The following is a 27,223-nucleotide window of genomic DNA, read 5'->3' on the forward strand; positions in this document are numbered from 1 at the left end:
AAGCGTGGACCCTTCAATAGGAGAGCGAGCCGGGAGCCGCGCCGCCGACACGCCCTCTATTTCTGGAGCGCGAGGGACACGCGTGCTGCCCGCCGCCGTTCCCCCGCCAAACCCGAGCGAGCAGCCGACGTCCCCCTCCTTCCTCTTCTTCTTCCTCGTCGACGGCTGCCGGCTTGTGCGCTTCACCGTTGGCACCCCGATCTGCGTACAACCCTGGTGTGATCCGCGGACGCCGAATCTTGGCTGCCAACGCTTTCCTCACCCAACCTGGTAAGCCGCGCAACGAAACGTTTCTCGCCTGCGCAGCCGTCCTTTTTCTATTTCCGATACCGAGGGTATTGCGGACCGGACTCTGTAGCGGGGCTCGCGTGCAGCCATGGCGACGGCCGTGGGAAAGTCGCTCGAGCACAGGGTCAAAACCCGGCTTTTTGTCGCGCGCGCGCGGAGGGGTCGCACGTTCTCTGTTTATCTTTTTTTTTTTTTTTGAGCCATCGTCCCTATGCTTTCTTCGCTGGTGAGGCGTTCTGCGATCAGCGAAGCGCTTCGAGTGAACCGTGTAAGTCGTTTGGTTTGTATACCGAGTTGCAGCCACACGGCGTCCTCTCGCGATCTCTTCTATGTATACACGGTGCGCGCGCGCGCGCGCGTTACTCGGCGGACGCACGGGTTGAACAAGCTACGCGCTCCTCACGCTTCGCGCGGAACCGCGTACTCTCAGGGCCCCCAGCTGTGCTCGAGCTTTGCGCCGTGAGTGACCTATAATGTAGTAAGCAGCCGGCAGCTGTGGGCCGTTGTAAGTCTGCTTGGGAGCGCGCGCACTGCAGACAGGGAGAGAAGCGCTGCAGCGAATACGCGTATACACTTGCGCGATAGCAACGCCGAGGCGATGATGCACGGGCCACTTCGATCAGCTCGACGGAATGTACACGAGACAGCGTGAACTTGAACCGGTGTCGGCGGTTGGTCATCTGGGCCGAGTATTTCGTCACAGACCTGCGCGCGTCAGCATCTCGGGGGCACCTCGCACGTTCGACGAACCCGGGACGTTAAATGTCGAAACAGCCGCGGTCACATAAAGGTGGCCGGTCAAACATTTTTTTTTGTCGGCCTCTTTATCGAGGAATGTCAGCCTTTTGTGACATTTGTCCGAACACATGCGCCATTGAGAATGTATTTGCCACGGATGCATTAGGCGAGCTTGTTTTTTTTTTGTTTGTGTTATTTTGTTTTCCTTTAGAAATATAGCTTTTTACTTCGGTGCAACCGCCTCTGTGCACAGCACAAAGCTTCCACTGCGCTTTCTTATGAAAGCGTGGCCAAGGCGGTTGGTTATCTGCGCCCATCTGCAAACATGCGGTTGCGTCAAAGTACGAATGCGTTGATTGCGAAAGCTGTTGGTCAAACTAGACGAAGGCTCCATACTTTAATTTGGTTGGTTTTTCGACGGCGCCGGTAGACACCCTTCGGCTGTCTTGCAAACGAGATTTAATCGCTAGTCCATAAAGAACTTAAGCTGCAGTCTGCTCGGTGAAAGTGTCACGTAGACCTCGAATATCTTATACAATGAGCATTTCTTCTTATCTGCAAATCAAAGAAGAAAGCTTAATGGCTGCTAAACTGTGAGCATGGTTTCCTTCAATACGAGTAAAGACGCTCAGCCCCAAGTGAGAAATGAAATAAAACGTATTAACACCCAATGAGATTGACACTGACAACATACATTCAATGAACCTTGCAAGTGCCAAGAGGCTTTTCAAGCCTCTTGGCGTGTGGTTACCATGTTTTGGAATCTTATTTTTCCGTTTTACATATCCTACTCAGAAGCGATGACATTGTAAAGGGCATAATCATTTTTGAAGTCGATGCTTACCATCGACTGTTACGCTTGTTAATCGCACGAAAAGCCTATGTTTTATTTAAATGCACGGTTAGATGTTGAATGCGGCATGTCCGTGTACGTGGAGAGAGTAGTAATATTTTCCTCGCGTTTCTCGACGTGAAAACCAATTTTCTCTGCCTAAACACAAAGCTGGTGCAACATCGTGTGATAGGTTGTCATATTGGTGTTGCATCCTGAACTTTTATGTCGACTATAGCGGTACCTGAAGTGCCATTCGCGGATGCTATTCGTCGTCCGTGACGATCCAACGGTTTAGATTAAAATGGTGTCAACTCTCACGGAATCTGACGGCGAGAGCCACTGAGTTGAGCCTGCATCCGACCTTATATTCTGGATGAATATCTTACGTGATCGCTTCCTAGTTAATTCTGAAGAAAAAGGTAAAAGAAAAAGAAAGTGATTGAAGCCAATGTACATTATAATGCGCAAATGGGTTTTATGAGGATACGCGAGTCGTTGGACATGTGTGACAGACGTCTCGGCTTGCCCCAGTGTTTGTGGCTCGGAAAGATGTTGCAAACGTAGCAGTGCAATACTCAGACCTGACAAAGAAAAGAAAGACAGAGAGGCAAGAGAGACAGCGTCGGTACTTCAAGCCAGTTGTTCCCACGTGTACATGGCAGCTAGTGTTTGTGGGCTTACAGGAAGTGTCTCGAAGCGGTGCGACGGGCTTACGCTGCTCGCACGTGTGGGTCGTCTGGCTCGCCAATGTTTACGAGAGTAAAATAGTAAAAGGCGGACGCACGTGCCTATAACTAAACATTTTTTGAAGCAGTGCTTGTCGCGAGCAATCGAGCAATAATTGAACTAGAGCGAGATTTGTTCCATTGAGTTATACATCGCGGTAAAATGAAAACAAGAGGGACAGAAGAGAAAGGGGGAGGTTGAATCCTTTGTTTTGTTCTTAGTTTTCCGACCATCCGGATTCATTAGCATTCATTCTGAAACTGAATTTGATGGTCATGTAGCTCGTCAGTAGTGATTGTTTGTTAACTAAAATAAAGGAAAAGTAGGGGAAAAACTACTGTTGAACGCGCTGTAACTGAGTACACGCTCATGCACACACACGCACACGCGCGCGCACTGCACACACGTATGTGTGCGTGTGTGCGTACATCCAGCATAGCGTCTAGGTGAAAGTTTGTCCACAGTTCGATTGTGAACTTCTTCAAGAGAGTTTGCCATCAGGCCCCGCACACCGGCACTCTCAGCTACCGTCAGCTGTGCCTTCTAGATCGTCCCGTTCACCAGCATGTCCGACCATGACAAACGACTCTTGGCCCAACATTGGGAGGCACCCATGAATTAGTCTTTTTTTGTTTTTTTTTGTTTATAGGTTTAGTTGACGTATAACCGTTTGGTGGGCCTCGGACGAGAAATTTCCGGCGATTTTCGTACTGCAGTAACTTGCTATAGGTGGAGGTGGTTTCATGAAAGTACAGCACAAAGCCATAAAATAAAACTCGTATGATTACTTCTTTCTTTTTTCTTTTTGGTTCTGTGTAGCTTCGGATAGCTTTGGGGTATCCTTGTGTGGATGTCTTTTTTTTTTCTTTTCGTAGCAGTGTTGTGATACGACTGAAGTGCGCTACATAACGTTTCATCGGAATGCGACACTTCTCACACGGCTGTGTCGGCGCCTGTCGGTATACATGTAGCTCGAGTAGACCTTGTGTGACATGCATATATTATTTAACGCCGGTGTATATAGTAGCCCGCTTTCCCCGCTCACTTATTAATGACAACTGAAACTGATTTACCTCTCTTTGGTTCACTGCACTGTTTTAGCACTCCAAATGCACATCTAATATGGTGATAATTCGGTATACAAGCATTCGGGGTGTCGTATTAAAAAAGTGCGAAATATAAATTGCCAAGTTGCAGTGTTCGTCGTATGACTTCGCCGCTTTGTCCGCCAATATAAAGAGATCCTGGAGGCTACATCGTGACTCGCTTAGGAAACGCGCTGTCTAAGAAACATGTAAAAAAACGGGCGCAGAGCCCAACGTGGCTGGAATAATAGGTTCTTGAGTTGAGCTAGATGCTGTAAAAAACCACACACTTAACACTAAAAAAGAATATGTATATTTAAATAGAAGCAGAAGAACGCTGACTACGAGCTGGGCTCTTCTGTTCTATTTGCATTCTGCAGATTCGTGTTTCTTGCCGTACATAATTGTATGGCTGGCTTTTTGTTAAACGGCAGTTAACGGTCTGCGCTCGTTTTTGTCTTTCGTTCGACTAGCTTTATGTAATTATTTTTTTTTTGCGCGGCTGGCTTCCTTGTTGATGTTACGATTATGCAGAATGCTCTAAGCATATGTGTTAAATCTCGAGTTAGCTTCGCGATGTAGACTCGGGCTACATTTGACATTGCTCAATCATCGAATATGGCGGGTACATATGTATTTTCTGTGTACCCTGCTGCCCTCATAGTTCTGTATTACTTTATTTTACTTGTAAAATCATAACGTGTGTGACGAATGAATTCTGTGCATGAAAAGTTAACCGTAGCGCGTTCACTGATAAGACTACAGCATATATAGAGCGCGTGGCGCTTAGAATTTTCCTGTATAGGGACTGATGTCGTACGTCGTGTCACCAGAAGAGCACTGCTCGCTAGGATGAAATGGTGGACCGTGCCGCCCGTGTCCACCTCTGGGGCATGTGCGGAATATATTTTTCAGAGCTGTGGGAGGGCGGGGGGGGGGGGGAAGAATGTACACTATACATACTGTGGGGCAGGCGTTGTTGCCCGGCCAACCCTTCCACCTGTGCCGCAGTTTTGCGATCAGCGTGAGTGCCGGACAGACAGTACACCACAGCTGCACACTTTTGAAACCGCGGGTGAAAGTGGCCATTTGGGGCCCGTCTTTCGTCAAACAGTAATCTGCATCTTGCGTTCATTTGCTTGCTTTCTCTAACGCTCTGCCGTCGCTAAAGGTTTGCGGTCAGGAGCACCGTGTCACGCTGACACTCGTATGTCGTCCCGGCCGCGGCGGCCACATTTCGATTGGGGCGAAATGCGAAAACGCCCGTGTACTTAGATTTAGGTGCACGTTAAAGAATCCCAGGTGGTCGAAATTTCCGGAGTCCTCCACTACAGCGTGCCTCATAATCAGATAGTGGTTTTGGCACGTTAAATCCCATAATTTAATTTAACACTCGCGTGCCGTTCGAGATGTGAAAGTACCGGTAGTGACGTGTTAAGAGAAAAGCCAGAATTAACGACGACGATTATCGCTGGTAGACAGGCCCCCGAAGTGCGCGAAGTTTTTTTGATGGCACCTTCAGCTGGTCGTTTCGGAGCGGGGCTCTTTGGGCTGCTCTCGCGAGCAGCGTTGTCTTCGAAAGAGCGTGGGCGCCTTACATGCGGCTGGTTCTTTTCCACATGCTCTCCTCACGCGTCGAGCGCTCTCAGGCACTCCGAGCCCTGTCGTCGGAGCAGCCGTCGAGATTGACAGCATTTTGCGCCACGTCATCGTAGCACTCTGTGGTAACGCAGCGACGCCGCTGCTGGCGACGCCTCACCGTATAACCGCATGCCTGCAAGTGGCGTCTTGCGTCCTCCGTTTTTTTTGCGGGCAGCGCCACTGGCATGTTTGGCTACAAAAATATATAGGCCAAATCGGACAGTCGCTATGGTAACGTAGTTTCGCGTCTGCCATTTCCTCCTCCGAGAGCTAGTCGCACGTTGGGCTTGCATGCCTGTCCCCTGCATTCGAGTTCGAGGAACGCTGGGTCTGCCCGGCTCGGAGGATTCGGAGGATGGAGGCGGCCAGTCGGAGATGCCATTAGTGCACACCGAGAAACAGCGTCGTCTGTAGCGCGCATGCCCATAACCAAAAACTGAAGTTCTTTTTTTTCCCTGTGTCCTGTGTACTGAGGGCTTATGACATCCACTAATCTTGGGATCGCCGTTTCTGAACGTCCTAAGTGAGAGACACTATACAGTAACTCTGTTTGAACCTCCAATGTGTTTCTTTTTCTGCTGTCAAATTTTCAGTGTGAACGCTGGCGTGCGCTCTTGGTGTCGCATTTCTTAATGATCCAGTTCATTTCCCATCGTTTTTGCCTTTTTGTCATTGGCCCAAACAGAAGTGGTGGCGCCGTTATTGCTGGGATCAGCCATCGCGAAGGGCGGATGATGAAAATGACGTGGAGCGTCACAGAATACTGGCTCTCGGTTGAGGTACGGCAGCGCCTCCTAGACAGCAGGCTTGTGCACTCTGGTTTATGAGTCATGTTACTTGGGCCGAAATTTCCACTGCCTAGCCCGGTGTGACGAAAGCACGTCAAAATCACCGTGGCCTACTCGGGAGCGTCCCCATTAGATTCTATGGCAGTCGTGCAAGGTGGCACGGCGTCGCGCATCGAAGTCCACCAACATTGTGCTATCTAGGAGGCGTTGGATATGCATGTGCTGGATAACGGAACCGATTATATTCCTTATCTCGTTTCATCAGTCCGAGCGGCGGTCCACCCACGTTGTTAGCGGGATCGGCCCGTCGAGAACGGTGGCCGATTATAAAAAAGTTGGAAGGCAATTAAATCTCTAATCGAAGCTGATCAAAGACAATGTCTTCTTCAGCGAGTTGGGATGAGAATGGGGCGCGATCACACGGCGCTCTAGCGGGTCATCCCTCGCGTGAAGGGTGTAGGAGGAGCGTCGGACTGCTTAAATATCTTGTCTGCGCTACCTGCGGGATCGGCACACATTTTTAGACTGCCCTATGTTCGTGGTCAGCCCACGGAAACGGCTAGAAACGCATACGCGATACGAGGAAGGGGGGAGGGGTTGCAACTTGTTAAAGAAAGACATTCCCCCCGTGTTCTCAAACGATCCTCGACTCGAAGCTGGCCCTCACTCCGACGGATGGATGGATGTTATGAGGGTCCCCTTTGGAGCGGGTTGCGCCACCAAGCTCTTGCTATTATACTGCCTAATGTCCTACCTAGGTTAAGAAGGGGAAAAAAAAAACCCACGATGAATTCCCATGACCAAACTTTCTGACCCCCTATTGTGAACTTTGTTTTTGTACGTCTCCGTTTTTTGTCGTTCCCCTGCTTTTCTTCCACCAGTCTTCCAATCGCCTCTTACTAGGATGAATGTTGTGAGGGTCCCCTTTGGAACGGGGCGGTGAGTTGCGCCACCAAGCTAAGCTCTTGCGTAGCCAAGTTGAGCACAGCGCCGCCCATCGACTGAAAGATGCGCCAAGTTTCACGACAATTGTCGTGGATTCCTCAGTTCCGTTACAGGCGTAGGTAGCTGTGCAAGGTATCTATTGCATTTCTAAGGAAGAGAGAAAATATTAGGGAAATCTAGGCAAACTGTTACACTGATAAGCTTGTATGTAATATCTGGTTAGCTCAAGCAGGCTATGCGACTATTTGTCGCCGCTCCATTCTGGAGGGGATGTCAATAACTCACCGTTGAGTCAGAGTGGAGGGCTGAGTGGTGGATTGTTGTAAAATACGGGGGATAGTCTTATAAAACAAAGAGAAAACAATCGAGCGAAAGGAACAGCTACATTACATATAGTTTGCACGTGGCGTCAGGGACTCAGCTTCTTTCCCTGCTTGCACCCAAACATGGCGGCCACGATCCCGCCAGCGCACCGTATCATCACGCGTACCTAATTGTGCTTTTTGACGGTCACATTTTTTTTCACCGGATTGTCCCTGTTATCGATTTGTTGCCCGGTGGCAAGACGTGCCTGCCGTGCTGTCACGTTTCTTTACGCAACTTATCGACGTGCCAGCTACCCTGAGGTGGCGGTCACGGTTACGCCAATGCAAACATGATTTCAGCATGTGAGAGCACTGCACAACTTCAACGAAGGCCGTCGAGAACTAATACAGTGAAGTACAAATAGAGGGACTATGTTTACGGCAACTTGCTTACTGTTTGTTAACAAACGTAAAAACAAAGAAAGGATTTGTGTTCTAATCGCTCATAAGTTCATTATAAGTCAAACCTGGAGATGCTATAGTGAAATTTTAAATTTAGTTTATATCACGGAGTTGAAGGCTACCAACGCTCAACGCAAGTACTCATAAAGAAAAGTGCCTTGCTGGTTAGTTAAATTAAACAATCGCCAAAATGTGCAGCGGGATGCATCGACGCAACTTATACTGGCGACTAAAGTCGGCGCGAGGAGAAAAAAAGAACATTGCTGGCATCAAGGCGCTCTTTGTCTCACAATTCTCGCGTAAAGGGTGCTTTGCCTGTAAGGCTATATCGAAGACGACCGAACAGCGGCGCATGCATCGTCACTTCTCCCTGCGGTCCCATTCGTTTTCCGCGTCAGCTGCCAATGCCACCGATCTACGTTTCCCACGCTCGTGCGATGGCTCGATGCGGCCTCGTGGAACGGACTTTTCTTCTCGGTATTGAATCCATTTGCGTGCATATATTGGGAACACTGGTCGCGTCAGTCTCTCTTTAATGAAACTGCATGACGAAGAACTGCTCGCACGTTTCTAACAACCCTACTAATATGTAGATTTGCAATTCAGTTATTTCGTATGGTTGTCACACTTGTGTTTCAGTAATAATAGAGTGTTCGCATCAGTTTCGAAATACCTTTTTTTTTTACTGGAAATGTAAGGAAAAAGACACGAAATCAGTGGATCGAATACGGCAATGCTTTGGTAGGATATACAAGGAGGAGTAATCTTGCATTGAAAGCCGAATGAACGTCAATGATGTAGTGTGCGATTGAAGATTCATTAATTAAATGGAGCACGAAGGAAAAATAAGAGAGAAATATCTGGAATAATATTCCGACCCCACTTGTAGAGGAACAGCCCTGTGTAGCTACAGCTTCAAGGTGATGTTTCGATCTGTAAACGGGAGCATAGCTTAGCCCTCAGAGCCGTTAATTATCGCACTGGACAAGTGTCACGGCGAGCCGAAGCCACCGTCGTCTGTGAGAAACGGAGCAGCACGGACAGCTCGCGACTCTCCGAACAGCGTGAAATGTCAGGTAATGTCAACCGAGCGGCGAAGGCTGCACATGACTCGCTGCGGACGTGTCATGTATACCAATGATGAATGACTGCCGCGTTAACCGCAGTCCATGGATCGTCGGCCAGTGATCTTGGGCAGCGTTTAAATAAAACGAAATGCAAAAAAAAAGCTCGCGTACTTAGATTTAGGCGAACTCAAGCAATCGACGATCAAAACTGCCCGCTAATACGCTGCGCAATATCGGGACGTTAGCCACCGCGATTTAGTAGCGACGCTCGACCACGGATAGTTCAGATTGATAGAATCCGCTGGAGGTTCGTTTGCTAAAAAAAAAAAAAAAGCAGAAGGGAAATGATAAGCAGGGAGCATTATAAATAATAATAAACAAATATTTGTGAGCAGCACACAATGAGACTGTTTAGCAGTACAAGCTAGCGTATGTTACGGTGTCGTTCTTTAGATGAAAACAGATACTTGATTCACGAATTATAATATTTGTTTCGTTGCTGGTGGGGACCGGAAGCGAAATAGATGCCAGCGTTTTCGCATTGCACACGAATAAATAACGAAAGAAAGTTTCAGCCTAATTGAATTTGTGGTGACAAAGTTAAGATGCACGTTGATTTTGAAGATAGATAGATAGATAGATAGATAGATAGATAGATAGATAGATAGATAGATAGATAGATAGATAGATAGATATATATATATATATATATATATATATATATATATATATATATATATATATATATATATATATATATATATAGAGAGAGAGAGAGAGAGAGAGAGAGAGAGAGAGAGATGCTCGTCGGGCTCACGCTTTGCTCATCGCTCAGAGAAGAGACGAGCTGCGCATCGGTAACGAAATGCTACGCAGCCAATTGCGACTTTGTGATGCGGTGTAACTGAAGAAACCGTGTAACAACAGCGTGACCAGCGTCTTTCCTGTCCAGAACCGTTTCTTTTTCAGCACTCTCTTTAATCTTAACACTGCGTTGCGGAGGACGCCTGCACGCGAGAGGCGCTCCGACACGGGATACCCGCTGTAACGGGAGCGGCGTGGCGGCTGGAGGCGCGGGCGCGGCCTGTCGCTTTCCAGTCTCCGGGCAGCTCGAGTTGCCCTCCGGCGACACAGAACCTCGGCGGCGAAAGCCTCCCACGCACACCAGCCGCATGTCGCGTCACGCAACCGCTGTCGGCGTCTATGCGCGGCCTCGTTTATTCCGCTTTCACCCGGCCAGTCACCGTGGCATTCTGCTGCTGAGCGACGGAATCGTGGGGTTTGACTACGCACATGGGCGCACGATACCTATCCGATACCACACCTGGCACAGGATGCCTATGACGTCACTGTCAGTGACGTCATAGGTATCTACAGCGTCAGCTCAGAACTGCTTATTAATTTACCGATTGATAAAGGTTCCACTTTTAAAGCACCACGTGACTGAAAAAATTGCGGGTTTTCCGCACTTTCTCTGCAGAAAATGTCTAAACGTGCGAAAATGCTTCAAAGTCAGTGACTCCGTACAGACGTATAGCTGCGCTGTGGTTTTGGCTTGAAATTCAGAGAGGCGTACTTCGCCGTTCGTTTTCTCCTCTGACAGCCAACATTTTCCCGCTAGGTAAATACCTGTAAGCTCTTCAAAGCTCTTCACCTGTCTCGAGTGATTTGTTGCCGATTGTCAGTGTCGCTCAATTGATGCCGGCCAGCTGAAATAAAACGCGTAGGAAAACCGCGCGAAGACATGAAGATTCGAACATCTATTACGGCTATTACGACCATCATCTAACTTGCTCATATCCAGACAATTTCGATGTCAACTTCATTCTTACGTTTCATTTTCTTAATCGGTGTTGCGTCGTTCGGCAGTCGCTCGCACTTCGTACTCCAAGTACGAAGTGCGACCAAGTATGCGCTCTGGGTCTACTTGTCAGTAATTCTCGACAGAGACTGCTGCCCGTGCTGCAAACTTAAGTTTCACGAGAGTGGAAAGCTGATTTGTACTCTGCCGCTTTCACACTCAAGCTTTGGTCGCACTCAAGCTGGCGACTCTATAAAGTCATCCTAAATAGTGTGAAACAAAGGCCGTCAAAGTAGAATGCGCGCTGCTCGGCCCGCAAAGCCTGTGACACTCACCTTGGCAACACTGGGTAGCGTGCCTGGCTCGGCTGTTTACTACAACTAATTTCAAGTGGCGATTGGTCAAAGTTGTTGGTGCCAGTTACTCAGCCTCCGCCGTCAACGGAACGACAGTGAATATTGACGAAGGAGTCCCCCGCACTAATTTTCATACAAACGTGTGGCCTCTTAACTGGGCTTAACTGACATATTTGGTCACTCGCAGCGGTGGCTAAGGGGCTATGACCTTTCTGATGCTGAGCTCGGGGTCACAGGTTCGATTGTGCACATAGAATCAGGCGCACGTTAAAGAACCCCAGCTGTCCCAAATTAGTCCGGAGCCTTCCGTTATGACGTCCCTCATAATCCACAGTGCGATTTCGGGTCGCCAAGCTGCAGATTTTAAAGCACGGTTGGTCACACTGTTTGAGTGCAACACACGACGTAAATATGCACTCTTCTATAGATTTGCTTCAAGAAAGAACTGTCATTGGCACAGTGAGCTGTGATATACTGTTAATCAATTACGCGCATTGAATATACCGCTCCATGTCCGCTCACACTTTCACTGGATGCTGCGAGGGCTTTTTATAGCCTTGATTTCCTCTGAATTTCATGGCGATTTTCCTGTGTGTACTCCACATAAATAGTAAGACTTTCATCTTCTCTTTCAAAAGTTTCTTTTTTTTTCGATTTGGTTTCTGTGACAGATACCGCAGCGATGTAAGGCGACGACGGTATGTTGCCATTTTATTCAAAGCGAACGAGGCCAACCTTTGATAGACATATCCACAATTGAAGGGCCGGAATTGTATATGTTTACAATACTTACAATATGTAATAATTGTACTTTGTACAGTGTTGTGAAGCCGCTAAAGACAGCCTGCGAGGCACGTCTCGTCAGCAACGTGCACGGATACTGAGAATGCAAAAGTGATGTCTTGTCAATGTCTTAGCTCACGCCCACAAAAACGCAGCCGACGTGTTTTCATTACGCAACAAAAGTATTAAGCGAATGGCGCTAAATATCGGCCTGCGACGTCCTCTGGGGGACCTGACTTTAATGGATCTGTGCCCTGCCATTCGGAGTATACAAAGTGGCAGAGACAACGCATTTCACCTCAGCGTGCACTGACATGAAAATTCGTGCACCAGGAAGGCGTTTGCCACAGAACAGCAAATGCTGTAAGCGCTGGCAGAAGCTTGAAGCTATGGCCGCACTTTAATATGGCTCAATGTCTCCGAATATCAACGAATGACGAGGGAACCCTGTCATAGGATAACGTCTAAATACGTCTTGGTCTTCAAAACACATTATTGGCCTGCTCTGTGTTTTCGGAAGGCACGAATAATGCCGAGAGAGCTTAGAAGCGCGGCCCATCCATGAAGGGAAATATGTTGCACTTCTATGTCGTTGTTACGCCAGACGTTTGCAACTCGCCTGTAGTTTGCATGAATAACCGCTGCGTCGCTTTGTTTTTATGCGCAGCCCTTTCAGACACCCCGAAGAGCCGGCAACGCGACACCGCTGCATTGGGACCAAGATGACAATCAAGGAGAACTTGATAACCATGGTGAAGTACGTATCACCGAACCTGCGGCTACTCCCTCTCAAGATGCACATGTTCCTATACTTCGGGGGTAAGTCTCGCTCTGATCGAATTTTGGTTTTCGTTGACTCACCGTGAGAAAAATGCTTGACCTCTATGGCATCTCTTGGTTGTATTTAAGTGTGACACTTCGTGACCACGTAAGTTCGTCTTCAAGACTCCGCTGTGTTGAAGCCTAACTGGTTCTTCACCGTCACTACATGTAACTAGATAATGTGTCTAGTTTCCTATGTATTTTGCAGAACTGGGCTCGTATTCACACACGCACACACGCACGCACACGCACGCACGCACGCACACGCACGCACGCACACACACGCACACACACACAAACTTTCGTAAGTTAAGGCTACTCGTAAGAGCAGTGGTGCCAGCCACTGTAAAAACACGAGCCGTATGTAAAAATACTGAAAGATATCTATAGCGGCTCCACAGCCACCGTAGTCCTCCATAAAGAAGGCTACAAAATCCCAATAAAGAAAGACGTCACGCAGGGAGATACGATCTCTCCAATGCTATTCACAGCGTGTTTACATGAGGTATTCAGAGACCTGGACTGGGAAGAATTGGGGATAAGAGTTAACGGAGAATACCTTAGTAACTTGCGATTCGCTGATGACATTGCTTTGCTTAGTATAAGTCAGGGGACCAATTGCAATGCATGCTCACTGACCTGGAGAGGCAAAGCAGAAGGGTAATTCTAAAAATAAATCTGCAGAAAACTAATGTTCAACAGTCTCGGAAGAGAACAGCAGTTCACGCTGCAATGGAAGTGGTAAGGGAATACATCTACTTATGGCAGGTAGTGACCGCGGATCCGAATCATGAGACTGAAATAATCAGAAGAATAAGAATGGGCTGGGGTGCGTTTGGCAGGCATTCTCAGATCATGAACAGCAGGTTGCCATTATCCTTCAAAAGTGTATAACAGCTTTGTCTTACCAGTACTCACCTACTGGGCAGAAACCTGGAGGCTTACGAAAGGGATTCTACTTAAATTGAGGACGACACAACAAGCTATGGAAAGAAGAATGATAGGTGTAACGTTAAGGGATAAGAAAATAGCAGGTTGGGTGAGGGAACAAACGCGAGTTAATGACATCTTAGTTGAAATCAAGAAAAAGAAATGGGACATGGGCAGGACATGTAATGAAGAGGGAAGATAACCGATGGTCATTAAGGTTTACGGACTGGATTCCAAGAGAAGGGAAGCGTAGCAGGGGGCGGCAGAAAGTTAGGTGGGCGGTTGAGATTAAGAAGTTTGCAGGGACAACATAGCCACAATGAGCACATGACCGGGATAGTTGGAGAAGTATGGGAAAGGCCTTTGCTCAGCAGTGGGCATAGCCAGGCTGATGATGATGATGATGATGATAATAATAATAATAATGATGATGGTGAGGATGATTCAGGGAGGCCGGCCATATCTTCTCACGAACGGCCTCTGATGGTAAATCGCTCTTACGAAGCGTGAATTCGGCCTCTGATTACTATGGTCAGTTGTTTTTTGCTAGCAGGCTATTTCATAGGGTGAAACCGGATCCGTCTCCATACCGTTGTGACCACAGGCGAACACCAGCACGAAAGCGCTCGAAGGAGCGTCCACGGGTCACAGTTCAGAGGCCAGGTGTCCTGGAACCAGGACAGCAATGCACGTATACATTAGCTTCGCAACGAGTGCCACCGTTGCTCAAGCTAAGAGACTCGCCTTGACGCTGCATGCTCTGCCTCAGCAAACGACAGTCTTGAAAGGACAGACATGTGCACGAGGCCTATAGGCGTGCGTGTAATCACATGATACATGGCGCTTCTGGCAGTGCGGTCGCATCTACAGATTTCCAGGAGTAGGTAATGTACGTAGTTCGCTTTTACCTCCCCAAGATTACTAGAGGGAACTCTGGCGCAGCTATTGTTAATCTACCACGGAAGTGATTGGTATACATGATTGTGGCTGTGGCTTCAGACGTCCTTGCGCCTTAATTACATATTGTCCGCCTTGGTTGGTGTAAATGTCCAAGCCATCGTATTTTCCTGAATGCATGGAGGCAATAAGACTATGCGCGTGTACATGTTCATTGCAGATTGTTCCATTTATAACGCCATAGTTTATCGAAAACGATCACTTTGCAAAGTCACGATGTTGTTTGAAACCAGAAGGACGACGTTTAGGCAAATTCATGTACTACCGATTATTGCCATGCGGGCTGAATAGCCGTGCTTGCAACTTCCGTAGACACCAGCGCAAGATTTCCTTTCATTATTTTTGCAGGAAGTTTTATGGAATGCCTACCTATTTCTATGCGATATGCATATTTACAAGAAGGTTTAGTCGCCTTGAGGTCGGAAGAGCACCAACCGAGGAGAGATTATCACATCCGCTAGCAGCTTTGTATTTAAACGTGCACTTATTTATCCTTTTTCCGTGGACTGCCTTTCACCCGTTAGCAACTTCAAGTCATCGCTCAGCGCAAGACGCGCCTCCTCGATATCAAACTTACTTGCATGCTATCGTTGATTATATCTGTTGTGTATGTTCTCGCAGAACCTTGTGTAATAAGATTGTATGCGCGACGCGAATAGTGTTTTACTGTCTCGAAGGTGTGCGAGCCCAAGTAATAAATATATTATTATTATTATTATTAAAATATTATTATAATATAATATAAAAGCCGACGCACTTGACCCAGAGATCAGGTTTCTGACGATCGCCAAGTGTGCTTGCAGATATATATATATATATATATATATATATATATATATATATATATATATATATATATATATATATATATATATATATATATATATATATATATATCGTTGTGCTTTGAATGTCACTAGCATTTGGGGACAAGTTCACCCACTGAAGAGTTAGTCTCATGATACGCAGTTCTTGCTATTGTTTTCTTCACCATCACTACATCGTGACAATATTGCAGTCGAAAAACATGTACATTTTCAGCGTGGCATGTCTTAGCAGTGACGCTAATTTCTCTCGGTATGTATGGATCAGTGTTGTCATCTACAGAACTTTTGCGAGATTTAGGACTTTCCAGAACAGTTCTTAGCTTTCGTTTATGTGGCGAATCGTCGCAGTACTCGGCCTTTGCACTACTCACTGGCTGACATCAGCTGGTATTTCCAGTGCAGCGGAAATACGTTACAACTGGTATTTCCGTTACAATATAGACAGCCGGTATTTCTACTAAAGGGGAAATAGCAGCCGACGTGGAACTACCACCTAATTTTATTTGTTGAGAAGCCCATGCATGAAATTACTTGACATTCTACAGTTTTCAAGTGCCCATCTGTAGCGCCTATTGCAGCGGTAGCAGCATATGTGGCCTCAGTCGCACGCATGTAGTTATTTGAGGATCACGTGTTCTCCCGCCAGAGATTTGCGATGTCCGAAGGTTTAGATGCTGTGGTCGATGGTGGGGCTGCGTCACGTTCCTGAAGTTATATTGATATGATTACAGGAAAGCAAGCATGGTACGTTTCATTAATGCAGATGTATCCGGTTGAAAGCCATGCATTTTGAGCGAAGTGTATTGTAGTAAGTATTTGATCTTTGTGGTTGCCACAGATGTTGCAGAAATACCTTGTCGTACACTTGCACGGAGAGAGTATGATTACAATAAGTGGTTGCATCTTCAGTTATGTTAACTAGATTACGTTTGAGTAATTGCCTGTAGAGGGACCTTGACAAAATTGCTTTTTTTTGCTGTATTTGTACCCATGTTTTGTAGTCGTACAAACACACTCCTGCTTAGCAACCAGAGTCGTACAAATACATACACGCATTCGTCGAGTGTACATGGAGGCGGACGCCGTGTGGACAAAGCAGCCTGGGTTGTCACCCTGTAGGACGCTGTAGAAACAGGCGCACAAATATGGGGCAGGACGACAAATTCATATAGCGATGAACATCATACATACTACATAACGATCAATGAAAACTGTTCCTGGAGCCTGCTGCTTGTAGCATTTAGTCTGCGCAAACGCTCATCATGACGAGGCGCACGAGACAATATTTTCTCTCTCTCTCTCTAATAATTTTTTTGTCGCAGTCAGCGTACTCGCGTGCGGTGCTAGCACCCGCTGGCGACACACTCCGATTATGTGGCCAGTTGTTGCTTCCAGACAAGCATCTGTGACTTTGAGCCAGTGTGGGACCATGCCAATGTTCCGGTAACGTAAGAACCACAAAGAATATCGTGTATGGCACACACATTTTAAGTGGTATCAAAACCCTACGAATGCTATCCCCACTGTACTCGCTTCGGCATTGTCACAGGTCTCCTAATTTGCCTTGCAGCGGTGGTGGGCGTGATGCCCTTCACGACCGTGCTGGCCAAGCAGCTGGGCATATCCGCCGCGCTGGCCGGGCTGGTCAACACCACCCTGCTGTTTCTGTCTATTCTCATGCGGTTCGCCATCGGCTCGCTTACGGACAAGGTGCAGCAGCTCAAGGTCGTCCTCATCGCCATCATCAGCGTGGAGAGCTTCTTCCACTTCCTGCTCATTTTCGTGCCGCCCATCAAGCCAAGCACGATCGATATCGGCGTCCCAGCTCCCGAGAGCGTTATCCAGAACGACACCAGGCTCCTCTGTTTCTCCCACACGTACATCGACGACTGCCAGTCTTACAGCCCCGAGCCGTGTCACATGCGCTGCCTCTACTCGGCGGCGGCTCATGAGAACAGCAGCAGCAACGGCGGCGGCGGCATGCGAGACATCGCGTTTCCCTTCAACTGCAGCCTCATGCGCCACCAGACGCAGTGGTGCCTGCCGGCGGACGAACTGGCCGGTGACACCAACGGCTCCGCTTTCCTGGAGGCCGCCGAGAAGTCGTGCACGGTGAGCTGCCTGTCGGTCGCGCAGCCGAACACGATGAGCACGACCACCTTCTGGATGTTCGCCGTGTTTCGCGTGCTGGGCGGCACCGCGTTCGGCGTCGGAATCTCGCTGGCCGACGCCGCGGCGTACGCCATGCTGCGCGACCGCAAGGAGGACTACGGCAAGCAGCGGCTCTGGGGCACCATCGGCTGGGGCGCGCTGGCGCCGCTCATCGGCTACCTCAATGAAATCGCCACGGGTGGCTCGCCCTACATCGACTACAGCCCCGGCTTCTACATGCTGGCCGCGTTCACGCTCATGGATGTGGTCAGCCTGTGCTTTCTGGACGTCCCCCGCTCTGCGACGTCCAAGCAGCTGCTCAAAGACCTGAGCGAGGTGCTGGTGAACCCGCGCGCGCTCTTTTTCACCTTCTCGGTGCTCAACATGGGATTCCTCATGGGCTTTGTCTGGAGCTACGGGCTGTGGTACCTCCAGGATTTGGGCGCCACGCCCACCTTGCTGGGCGCCAACCTGGCGGTGCAGTGCTTCGGCGGCGAGGTGCCCGTGCTCTTTTTCTCGGGCTGGATCATCAAGCGCATCGGGTACGGCAACGCGGTCAGCCTGTCCATCGCGGGCCTGAGCCTGCGGCTGGCCGTGTACAGCTTCGGCACCGACCCCTGGTCCATGCTGCCCATCGAGGTGACGCACGGCCTGTGCTTTGGCCTGTTCTACGCCGCCATGACTTCGTACGCGAGCACAGCGGCGCCGCCCGGCACCGAGGCCACAATGCAGGGCATCCTGGGAGGCACCTTCGAAGGGCTCGGTGAGTTGGCGTCCCGCGACGCTCGTCATTCCTCCTCCATGCTTGTTTGGCAGCTTGTACGTACGTGCAGGTTCGCCAGTCACTGTCAGCCAGTCACACGCTGTTAGCCTTGTCCTGAAAATTTGCTGGAAAGTGTTTTGCGGTCTGTTAGCTAGATCTAGATATAATTGCTTACACGCTGCATACTTGCCAGATAGTAAAATTTGGGGCACGTTTGTGCTCATTTTTTTCATGGCTTGTCCTACATTCAGACTCTACTTGTTGGCATTGTAGCGGCAGAGAAAGAAAGGACAGTCATCGTGAATGATTTTTTGATGTGTCTCAGTACCTTTCAATAGTGAGAAAATAATGATTGATATTATACCATTGAATGGGAGCTAAAATAAGTGGCACGCCATCGTTCTTATATTTTTGTAGGTATAGCCAGCGGCACACTTGTTGCTGGCCAACTCTACACTGAGGTCGGCGGCCGGCAGACCTGTTACATCTATTTCATCTACAGTATCGTCTTCCTGGTATTCCACGTTGCGATCGAGATGATCTTCAGCATCAGGGAGGCCAGAAGTGGTAAGTTCAGCCGCACCTAATATGTCTTATGTTACCAGGACAGCGGGAAATATGAGTAGTCGGAATTATGTTTCCCAAGAAATGGGAAGCGCCATTTCGCGACTCACGTACCGGATAGGAGCGTGACTTTGAAGCATGATGCCGGCTCAGTCGACGTTCGTGTGGTTTTCTTTTTCTTGGAAGGCTCGGTTTTTCTGAGGAGCCTGACAAAACACATTCTTCGCGTAACCCAACCGCTGGTTTTAAATCGAAGCCTACCGCGTGATTGTTTACTGATTGCCTGCGGCGTGTCGCATGATCGGAGTACTCCAGAGAATGCAATGAAGATTCATCGGGAGTGAACGGCTGCTGTAGTTTCTGCGCCGAGGAGACTATATTAATCGAACTATGCAGGAACGCGAGCACAAATTTTCAAAGCTTCTTGTTCGTAAGAATTGTTTGTGAACGTTTCCCAAGTTGCCGGTGCCTGTTCTGGCGAAATGTGCGGCACAGGAGGCGAACTGCTTCGTTAATTCCGGTCAACATTCGGAGCTTCATTTGAACCTTTTCATTTTGGTTGAACGAGTGTGCTCTTGGTATGTACCAGCAGGTTAAACGAAGCCATTCACTTATAGACTACGAGGCACGAGCACACGGACACGGGTGAAAAAACTTTAATGTGCTTCACCCTACACTAATTGTACACAAAGAAAGCGAAAATATTTAAACTCTCCAACGGGAGGAGATCAGACACCAGATGCGATGAAAATTGCAGTACTCCAGCAACACTTGGACACTTGGTTCCAGTGACACTTGGAACCGTCCATGCGATGGAAACAAAAGCATAGGGTTTACGGACTATCCGCCCCTGGTCAATAACTCTGCTTGCAGCTTATCACCTTGAGTATCTGAATTCCGCAATGCGCGCGGCTAAAACTTCACTAGCAGGTTATTGTATGAAGCAATGTGCGCTCGTCCGTCAACTTGCACACAGTATGCTTGTCACCTGTATTCAACAAAGGAAAAGAGTACTGGCGTCATGGCTGTGTTATTGCTTTTGTTGCTGCGTCATTTCTTATGACGGCCACAACACCGTTTCAAATGGATGCTTTCAAAACAGTTTTAATTCGGCTGCATGCAACGCCAATAAGTACAGGCGGCGGAGCCTCATGCTGAAGGCCGGAAATGTGCCTCTTGCCCTCGAGGAAGCTTTTGAGCAACCCCATCAGACGGGAGAGATCTTACGCGTGACGACTTTTGGCGGTGTAAAAATGTATTGAATATGTGGTCAAGGGTGAAATTCGTACGCACTTTCTCGTAAAACTAGCAGGCCTGTGATTAATGTACGCGGAAGTCGGCACATGCGTAATGCGGATATCAGGGAAGTATGTCGAACCGTTTTTTGAAGGCAGTGTCTTTCTTGGCGAGTTACCCTCACTTTCCCGTACCGGGTATGTGTGTCTCCTGTCTCTTTAGTTGGGCGATCCAGAATGTAGTGCAGTCTAAAGATGGGGCTATTCACGTATGTGAGTGCAGACTAAAAATGTGGCCCATTCTCGTGGGTATATCCAGTCTAGAAATGTGGTCCGATCCTGAAGATAGTGCAGCAAGAAACGAAAGAAAAAAGCCGTCCGACGCTCCTCCTATTCCCCTCACACGTGCGGTGACGTGACAGTGCCGTGCGCAGTGACTACTCCCCAATGTCACCCCAACTCTTGCAGGAAGACAATCTTTTATCGACGTCAACTAGAGGTTGAATCACTTTCCAACTTTTATTTTTCTGAGTCTTGCGTAACTCTTAGTCATAGAGGCCATGTTCAAGATGTGAGCTTGGTTCGATTGCTCATATCGCTGCTTGTAGCCTGTGGAAGTGTTTGCTATATAAGAGATACGTACAGTGCTCAGCATTTGAAGCGGCGATACACAGACCGCATGGCGACCGACCCTTCTTGCTCCACCGGTGATCTCTAGATGATTGATGGGGGTGCCGAATGAAATAATAATTCATCACAATGGCACTCGCTTTCATTTGATGCAAAAATCCATCAGATCGGTGTCCCCAGCGGCCCACTGGTGGCTCAATAAAGTTCCGCATCCACGCGCTCCTAGTTTCGCGTTTCAATTCCTGAGCACTGTATGCTTGCCGTATAGTACATAAGCATGGTGTTTTGTTGAAAGCATCGTAGGGGCACGCCGTTGTAGGTGAAATGATGTCTGTAGATAAGGACGCTGACGACATCATGCTAGACTGATGATGTTTATACAGACCGCAGCACTGTGTATTGAGGTCCGAGGATGTGTTTTGTAGCAAAATTTTTTTTTGGTTTCTGAGTTTTCCGTGTTGACGTGGAGAGAAACGTATTCTTTACTTTCGTTGCGATTGAGAGTCCAAGGCTGAATCTAAAGTTATCAACTTATGAAGCCCAAACTTGTGACGATGTCGCGCGCAGTACGAGCGCTCGTGTTGTGTGTCTCAGTCCTCGTTTTTCGCGCTATTTCCCACCACAAGAAACTCGAGAATGAGCGATAGAACGTAAAATGGTATAACGTTGAGACAAAAAGGATGCTATGAATTTGACAGGTTATGAGTGTAACTGATATTTTCATTGAGGTTGAGAGCAATAATTGCAATTAGGCAGGCGATGTAGAGCAGACACCCAATGACAGCGACTTTCAATACTCGACCCTGTCAGTGGTCTACTAGAGTAACATAACGGGGGATGCAGGGATTGGAGCTGGTGAGCTGACGCAGCACAGGGCTAGGTGGAGATCGTTGGGGGAAGCCTTCCTTCTCCCTGCAGTGAACGTGAAATAGGTTGTTGATTATGATGATGCTTTTTTGTGAATCTGGGCATTCCTGGTATTTCAAAAGTCTGAAGTGTGAGTATCAACGTTTAGAGCTCTCCGAAGCTTTAGTTCCGTTGAGCTCCTTAAGATGCCCTCAGGGAGCGGCGTGTCTCGCTTGGTGTGACCTCTACGCCGTTGACGTAGAGTAACAACCACAACAGCAGCCGCTAACTCTTCGTTTCTTTGATGGTTACTTCACTTAATAGATGCCCTCATTATTGTTTCTGACTCCATCGCGATTTGACAGAAGGAATACGTATTCGTGAAATTTTGATGGCACTACCTGTGTGACCCTTTACGATGCATCTGGCTTTTCCCGCCCTGCGCTTGTGCAGCATCCGTGCTGAGCGGCTCTCGGCAATCGCAACCGGAACCGGTAACGGACCAAGACCGCGTGCTGACGATGGATGGTCGGCGGACGGATGGCTCCCGCAGTTGTAAGGACGAGGAGGAAGAGGACGAGGTCATTTGAATGGCGTCGCTATGGGACGCTGCTCAGTGTGTCGGCCCTGTACAGCCGGCCACGAACCTCTTAACTGTGCGTCACACCCTTACGACGCCTGTGCGAGAGGGATCTTCTCGCCTTCTGAAGGCGTCCTCTCCCACAGTGCAGGGCGCGCGGGCTGTGCGAGGCACGGTACCGCGCGCGACCTTTATGCCGCCGCTGACGGCGAAGTGCTGTCGGCGGCTGGGCACCTCTAATAAGCCTGCATGTTGTTGTGCGTCGTTTCGTATGTTTTTAAGTGTTGTTGCATTTCAGTATAAAGCGTATGATTCTTACTAGGAACTTTTATATATTTTTGGTTGGGCACGACTGCGTTCACGGTGCACTGCCGAATAGGTTCGCGCAGGCTCTGTTCTAATGCGCAAGCGAGGAGATGAGTTAAAAGAAATGACCTGATGTGATTCGCTTTGATCGCTTGTTGTTCTGCTGGGAATCGCTATCTTATGCTATAAACATAGTTCTTCGTACCTTCCGAGTCAGAGCTTATTTCTCTGGACCCTGTTTTTGTTACAAGTTATATAACTTCGTGAGTAAAGCATGGTAACGAGGTAGCTATCGGCATCGTCAACTTGCTATTTGGCATTACTCAAATGCCTTCGCAGCTTTATAGAAACTAGAACGTCCGAGGAGCGATAATGGAAATAATGATCACGCGATGTCTTGAGAATGGTGATTACGAATGATGAGGAGCCTTAAGTAAAGCATTTTATTGTTTTCACCGATAACTGTTCTTAATTTTTACTGTTTCTTACACCAGCAACTATTCTGTAGATCTCACTGCTAGTTAGTTTAGCGCGTTCAGCAGAGGCATGTACCTGCGGCTAATGCTGTAGTACTACACGCTGAAGAAAAGTACACAGCGGACTATCTGTGATCCTCTTGTCTCACGTTATAGAGTGTGTGTTTGAGCCACTTAATTCCTATGCGTGTTACTGTTCGATGAATGAAGATCAAGCATTTACCGCGTGTGGTAATCACTTATAATGGACTTGTACGCCGAAAGACATCCTGACTTTCTGTCATTCCAAGCACACAGTAAAGAAACGAAGCGGAATACTTGTCTAAAGCACTACTGTTGAATACTTTTTATCATTGCTCTAAACTGAGACAACTGTGTACGCGCGACCTTCTTCAGCTGTCAACCTTATTCTAAGCGCGAAGTAAAACTTTTCTGTTACTCACTTATTTGGTGCTCTTTGGCCAGGTCTGGACCTGTGCCATCAAAGCACACCATAATCATCAGAATTTCCTAATGGTCTATTCTTAATCAGTATAATTACTCGTCACCCCAGATTGCCAAGCACAGTGAGGCTTCATTATTTTTACAGTATAACCATATTTTTGAGCATTACGCTGCTTAACGTCTGCGTACGTAGTCTGTAAAAAGCTGTCAAATAGTCCCTGAACAAATTTCAAAGGGACTCTTAAGACAGCGTTCGCTTAAAGCTTATGCAAAACGGAAACACGTAGAACTCATATCAAAATATTTTGCACTCTTTCTTTAAACAGTGACGTTATTTGGCACTCGATCAACTCTCATACTCCCCTGCATTATAAAATATTGTCCTTATTTCTAGGCTCGCTATCCTTATAGTAGAGCTCTCGTTCAAGTTGTCATCAAGGCGCACGAGTAACGGCGTGAACGACGGTGCAACATAGGATCGGGTTTCCAGCCAAATCCTGCAACGTAAATATTGACTAGCGCCCGCATTGGTATTACCTGCTTATCATTGCTATACATAGTTCCGCAGCAGTCGCCACTCCAGACAATCTGTCACATTGCAACCATATCGCGCTTTGTTGTCATATAGCTGTGAATACGAGACGCTCAAATTTCTTTGGTTGTGAACTGATGTCACATTCTGTTTCTGGGCGTGCAGTTGCCGACGCTTTCGTCACCGCGAGAGCGCAGCAGTTACTGCACAGCCGAATCCCGCTTTCTTTGTCTTATTTACACTTCGTTTTTATTGGGGGCATTTGTAGTTTTACAGTTGCGCGTACAGTTTTAACGAAACACTCTTAACCGTGTGTCTGTGTGCGTGTGTGCAAACTTGCGCGTGTATGAGTGTGCGTTGTGATCAGGGTGTTGTCGAAGCATGAGATGAGTTGGTTCTAATGTACACTTTGCGCCCAACATAGCGTTTTCAATACTTTTGGCATTGTGTAGCCTCGCTTACTTCCTCAATAGCGTCAAAGTACAAGTATAGCATGCTTTTACTCAACGTGGCTAACGTTCCAGGGGTGAAGCAAGCTTGTGATAACCACGCTCCTGCACTGTGTGCGCCATTATTCTTTTTTCTTAATAAAACGAACGAAGATGTGCACGTATAGTTTTGCCTTGCACACTCTTACAATGCTGTGAGGGCTGGCAAATTTTTTTATACGATACTAGGGCGCAGCGTTAATCAGTTTCCACGAGGCACATCCACGCGGTCAATGAATTTGTTATCCCTTCGCGTGGTGTGCTGAATCTGTTAGCGCGTGGTGTGCTGAATCTGCTAGCCACCGCACAATGTGGATGTTCCGCCCGTCCCTTAGCAAATGTGCAGCGTTCATACCGAGATACTGACCACTGTGGAGGCCTGTAGGTAGTGCATGCGATTTTCGCTGCTCGATTAGGATTTTGTTTTGAGAGATCCAAGGCTCAATCTGCCGACAGCGGACACGGCAAAGTGTTGGTCAACCCTTGTTTCTTATATATAGAAATGTTTAGTGAACTCTAGCACATTGTGAAAGTAAGGAGCTGAATGCGTTCCACACCTTAAGGTCGTAAACTTCAGTGTGCGCTTTTTTCTCGCGTGAATAAGGTAGTTGCACAGGAAGATTGACGAGCTATGCAGGTTTTCGCTTAGAATTGCTGCATATAGGGTGATTCAAGACCCGCAGACACCACTTTGAAATCATTAGCCTGTAAATACAGGCTTATAGTTGCAACGGACTCTGAAGCCGGTAATGTATGGCGCACACATTGTGCATGTCGTATATGCACCGTGCACCTGACTGCTGCGCATGCGCTCTGGTTGAGACCCTGTGTGAGGCGTGCTTGGATAAATTTATCGGTAAGAGTACAGTGGTGTAATATGACGTTCTTAACAGCGTAAATGCCGCTTCAGCACACGGCGACTACGAACTGCATATCGTGCTAGGCACGCTGCCCAAGGGCGCTGTTCTTGCGGGCCGAGTCTCGTCACCACCGTTATGATGCAATTATCACGTGACACTTTCAGTAGCCGGGACTTCACTCCCGTTCTTGACCCTTTCTATTTATTCCACACTCCTTATTCCTCTCTTCTACCGCACAGCGAAGTGGCGTGAAAGAAAAAAAATCTTGCTCGCTTAAGGTGTCGTGCATGGTGTACTATAGTGCGGAGCCACGGTAAAATGAAGCCGCGCCTTTGAGTGGATAGGCTGGTGTTATTGCAGGTGTATTTATATAATTAGTGCATGCTTGCGCATAATTGATCCCTTATCACAATTTTTTCTCCTATAGCACGCCAGCGAGTGTGTGTGGTTATTTTCAGGGCACCTCCTATGACGGTCACGTGCACGGGCGCGCCACTCCTGCTTCCCAGCTGTACGCTGCTTAAACGTGCAGCACTTGCTCAATTGACATCTAGAATGTGCAACTGCGGGAGTGGTACAGTGTTGGCGTCAGCTATAAGAGATCGAATATGGGACTTATTTCCAATAATCATGAATTTTGTGACCACGCCTGACATATGTTCGTTCTCTGCATGATGAAGTAATGCGTCTGCATTGTGGTTCTAAGCTCGTAAAGTCACGTCTTGTTTGTATTTTTTGTGTGGATATGGCACAGAAATGATCTCGAAAGGTGTTCGACCAGATACTGTAACTCTTTTTGCTAGTGTATATGGTAGTTGGCTGCTGAGTGTTGGGATGGCGCATTGTGCACTTCCGAGTAAAATACACGTGCCTGTCGTTTCGTCTACGTACAACTTGGACCAGTAGAGCGGCTGTGTCGTTCGTGGGAGGTACCTTTCCGAGATGCGTGTGGTCACGAAGTCCGGCGGCGAACTCGTCACCCGAAAGTCTTTGTACACAATAAACTTTCGTTTCTTTTTTATGCTTGCTGTCTCTTACTCGCTGCATCGTGAAATGGGCCCATGTTATTCTCCTCCACTTGGCTTCACTTTGTGAAGCAGCTCGAGTAAGTGCATGTCGTGCAAGTGCATCTTGACTGTGCCCTTACAAACTGAGGAGACAGATGAACTTTACTGCGTCCGAACTGTTGTCGCTGGTAGCTCATCATGTGGGTAGAAATGTAGCGACGAACGAACCAAGTCATTTGTTACGGGTAATTAGGCCTTTCCGACAAATGTGCACAGGAATGGCATTGAAGACACGACGTCTAAATCAAGATTTACGTGTGGGGGGGGGGGGCGGTATTATGTTAAGTGTCCACCTAGTGGACATGTCCGCTTCGTCTGTTGCTGAAGTGCTGATTGGCTGGGAGCGCCTGCCTTCTCCTGACGTGCATTCCAGCGCAGCCAATCAGCAATTCAGTAGCAGACGAAATGGACATGTCCGCTATAGGAGGACACTTGCAGAATAACCCACCGCCCTGTTCCTGAGTACCTCACGTATGTTCACATGGGGTTATTGGAGTATGGTCTTATGAGCATATGGTTTTTTTTCGGTAGGATGAGTAACCACAACAGTTGGCGAGCGTCCGCTTTGCGTTCTGGAGCAGAAAACTTCGGACAAAATCGGAGGTTTCGCAGGTGTTTGAGCTCGCGCCCAAGTGACGTAAGGTGTAAGGGCCCGTATAACTCGAAATTTATGAAAATATCCTTCATTTTAAGGGAAAAAAATAAAGGAAAAAGAAAGTCGATGACAGAGGTCCAATCGACGGTGCTAAAGGCGTTTCGGCTCTCGCACGGAAGCCTTTTGCGCAGACACCGGGTAATAGGGTCACCGCGATGGGGCAAAACCTATCGCAGCCACTTATCACAGCTCTTCGGCAATGTATTTGTTTTAATTGATAGCATTTAGAGGGACTCCCCAGGAGAACTTTAGTCGTCGTCGTCGCCGTGA

General features: G+C 47.9%; 1 protein-coding gene across 1 annotated transcript; it reads left to right on the top strand.

Moving 5' to 3' along the window:
• Sugb (Sugar baby transporter) lies at window positions 1-26,254 on the top strand. Its single transcript, XM_075689598.1, has 5 exons — window positions 1-270; window positions 12,488-12,639; window positions 16,927-18,270; window positions 18,688-18,837; window positions 21,999-26,254. Exons 2-5 carry the CDS (start codon window positions 12,543-12,545, stop codon window positions 22,133-22,135), a joined length of 1,728 nt encoding a protein of 575 aa, XP_075545713.1. The 5' UTR covers window positions 1-270; window positions 12,488-12,542; the 3' UTR covers window positions 22,136-26,254.
• Window positions 26,255-27,223: the final 969 nt, after the last annotated feature.

Source organism: Dermacentor variabilis, chromosome 4 (assembly GCF_050947875.1).
Source record: "Dermacentor variabilis isolate Ectoservices chromosome 4, ASM5094787v1, whole genome shotgun sequence".
Lineage (NCBI taxonomy): Eukaryota > Metazoa > Arthropoda > Arachnida > Ixodida > Ixodidae > Dermacentor > Dermacentor variabilis.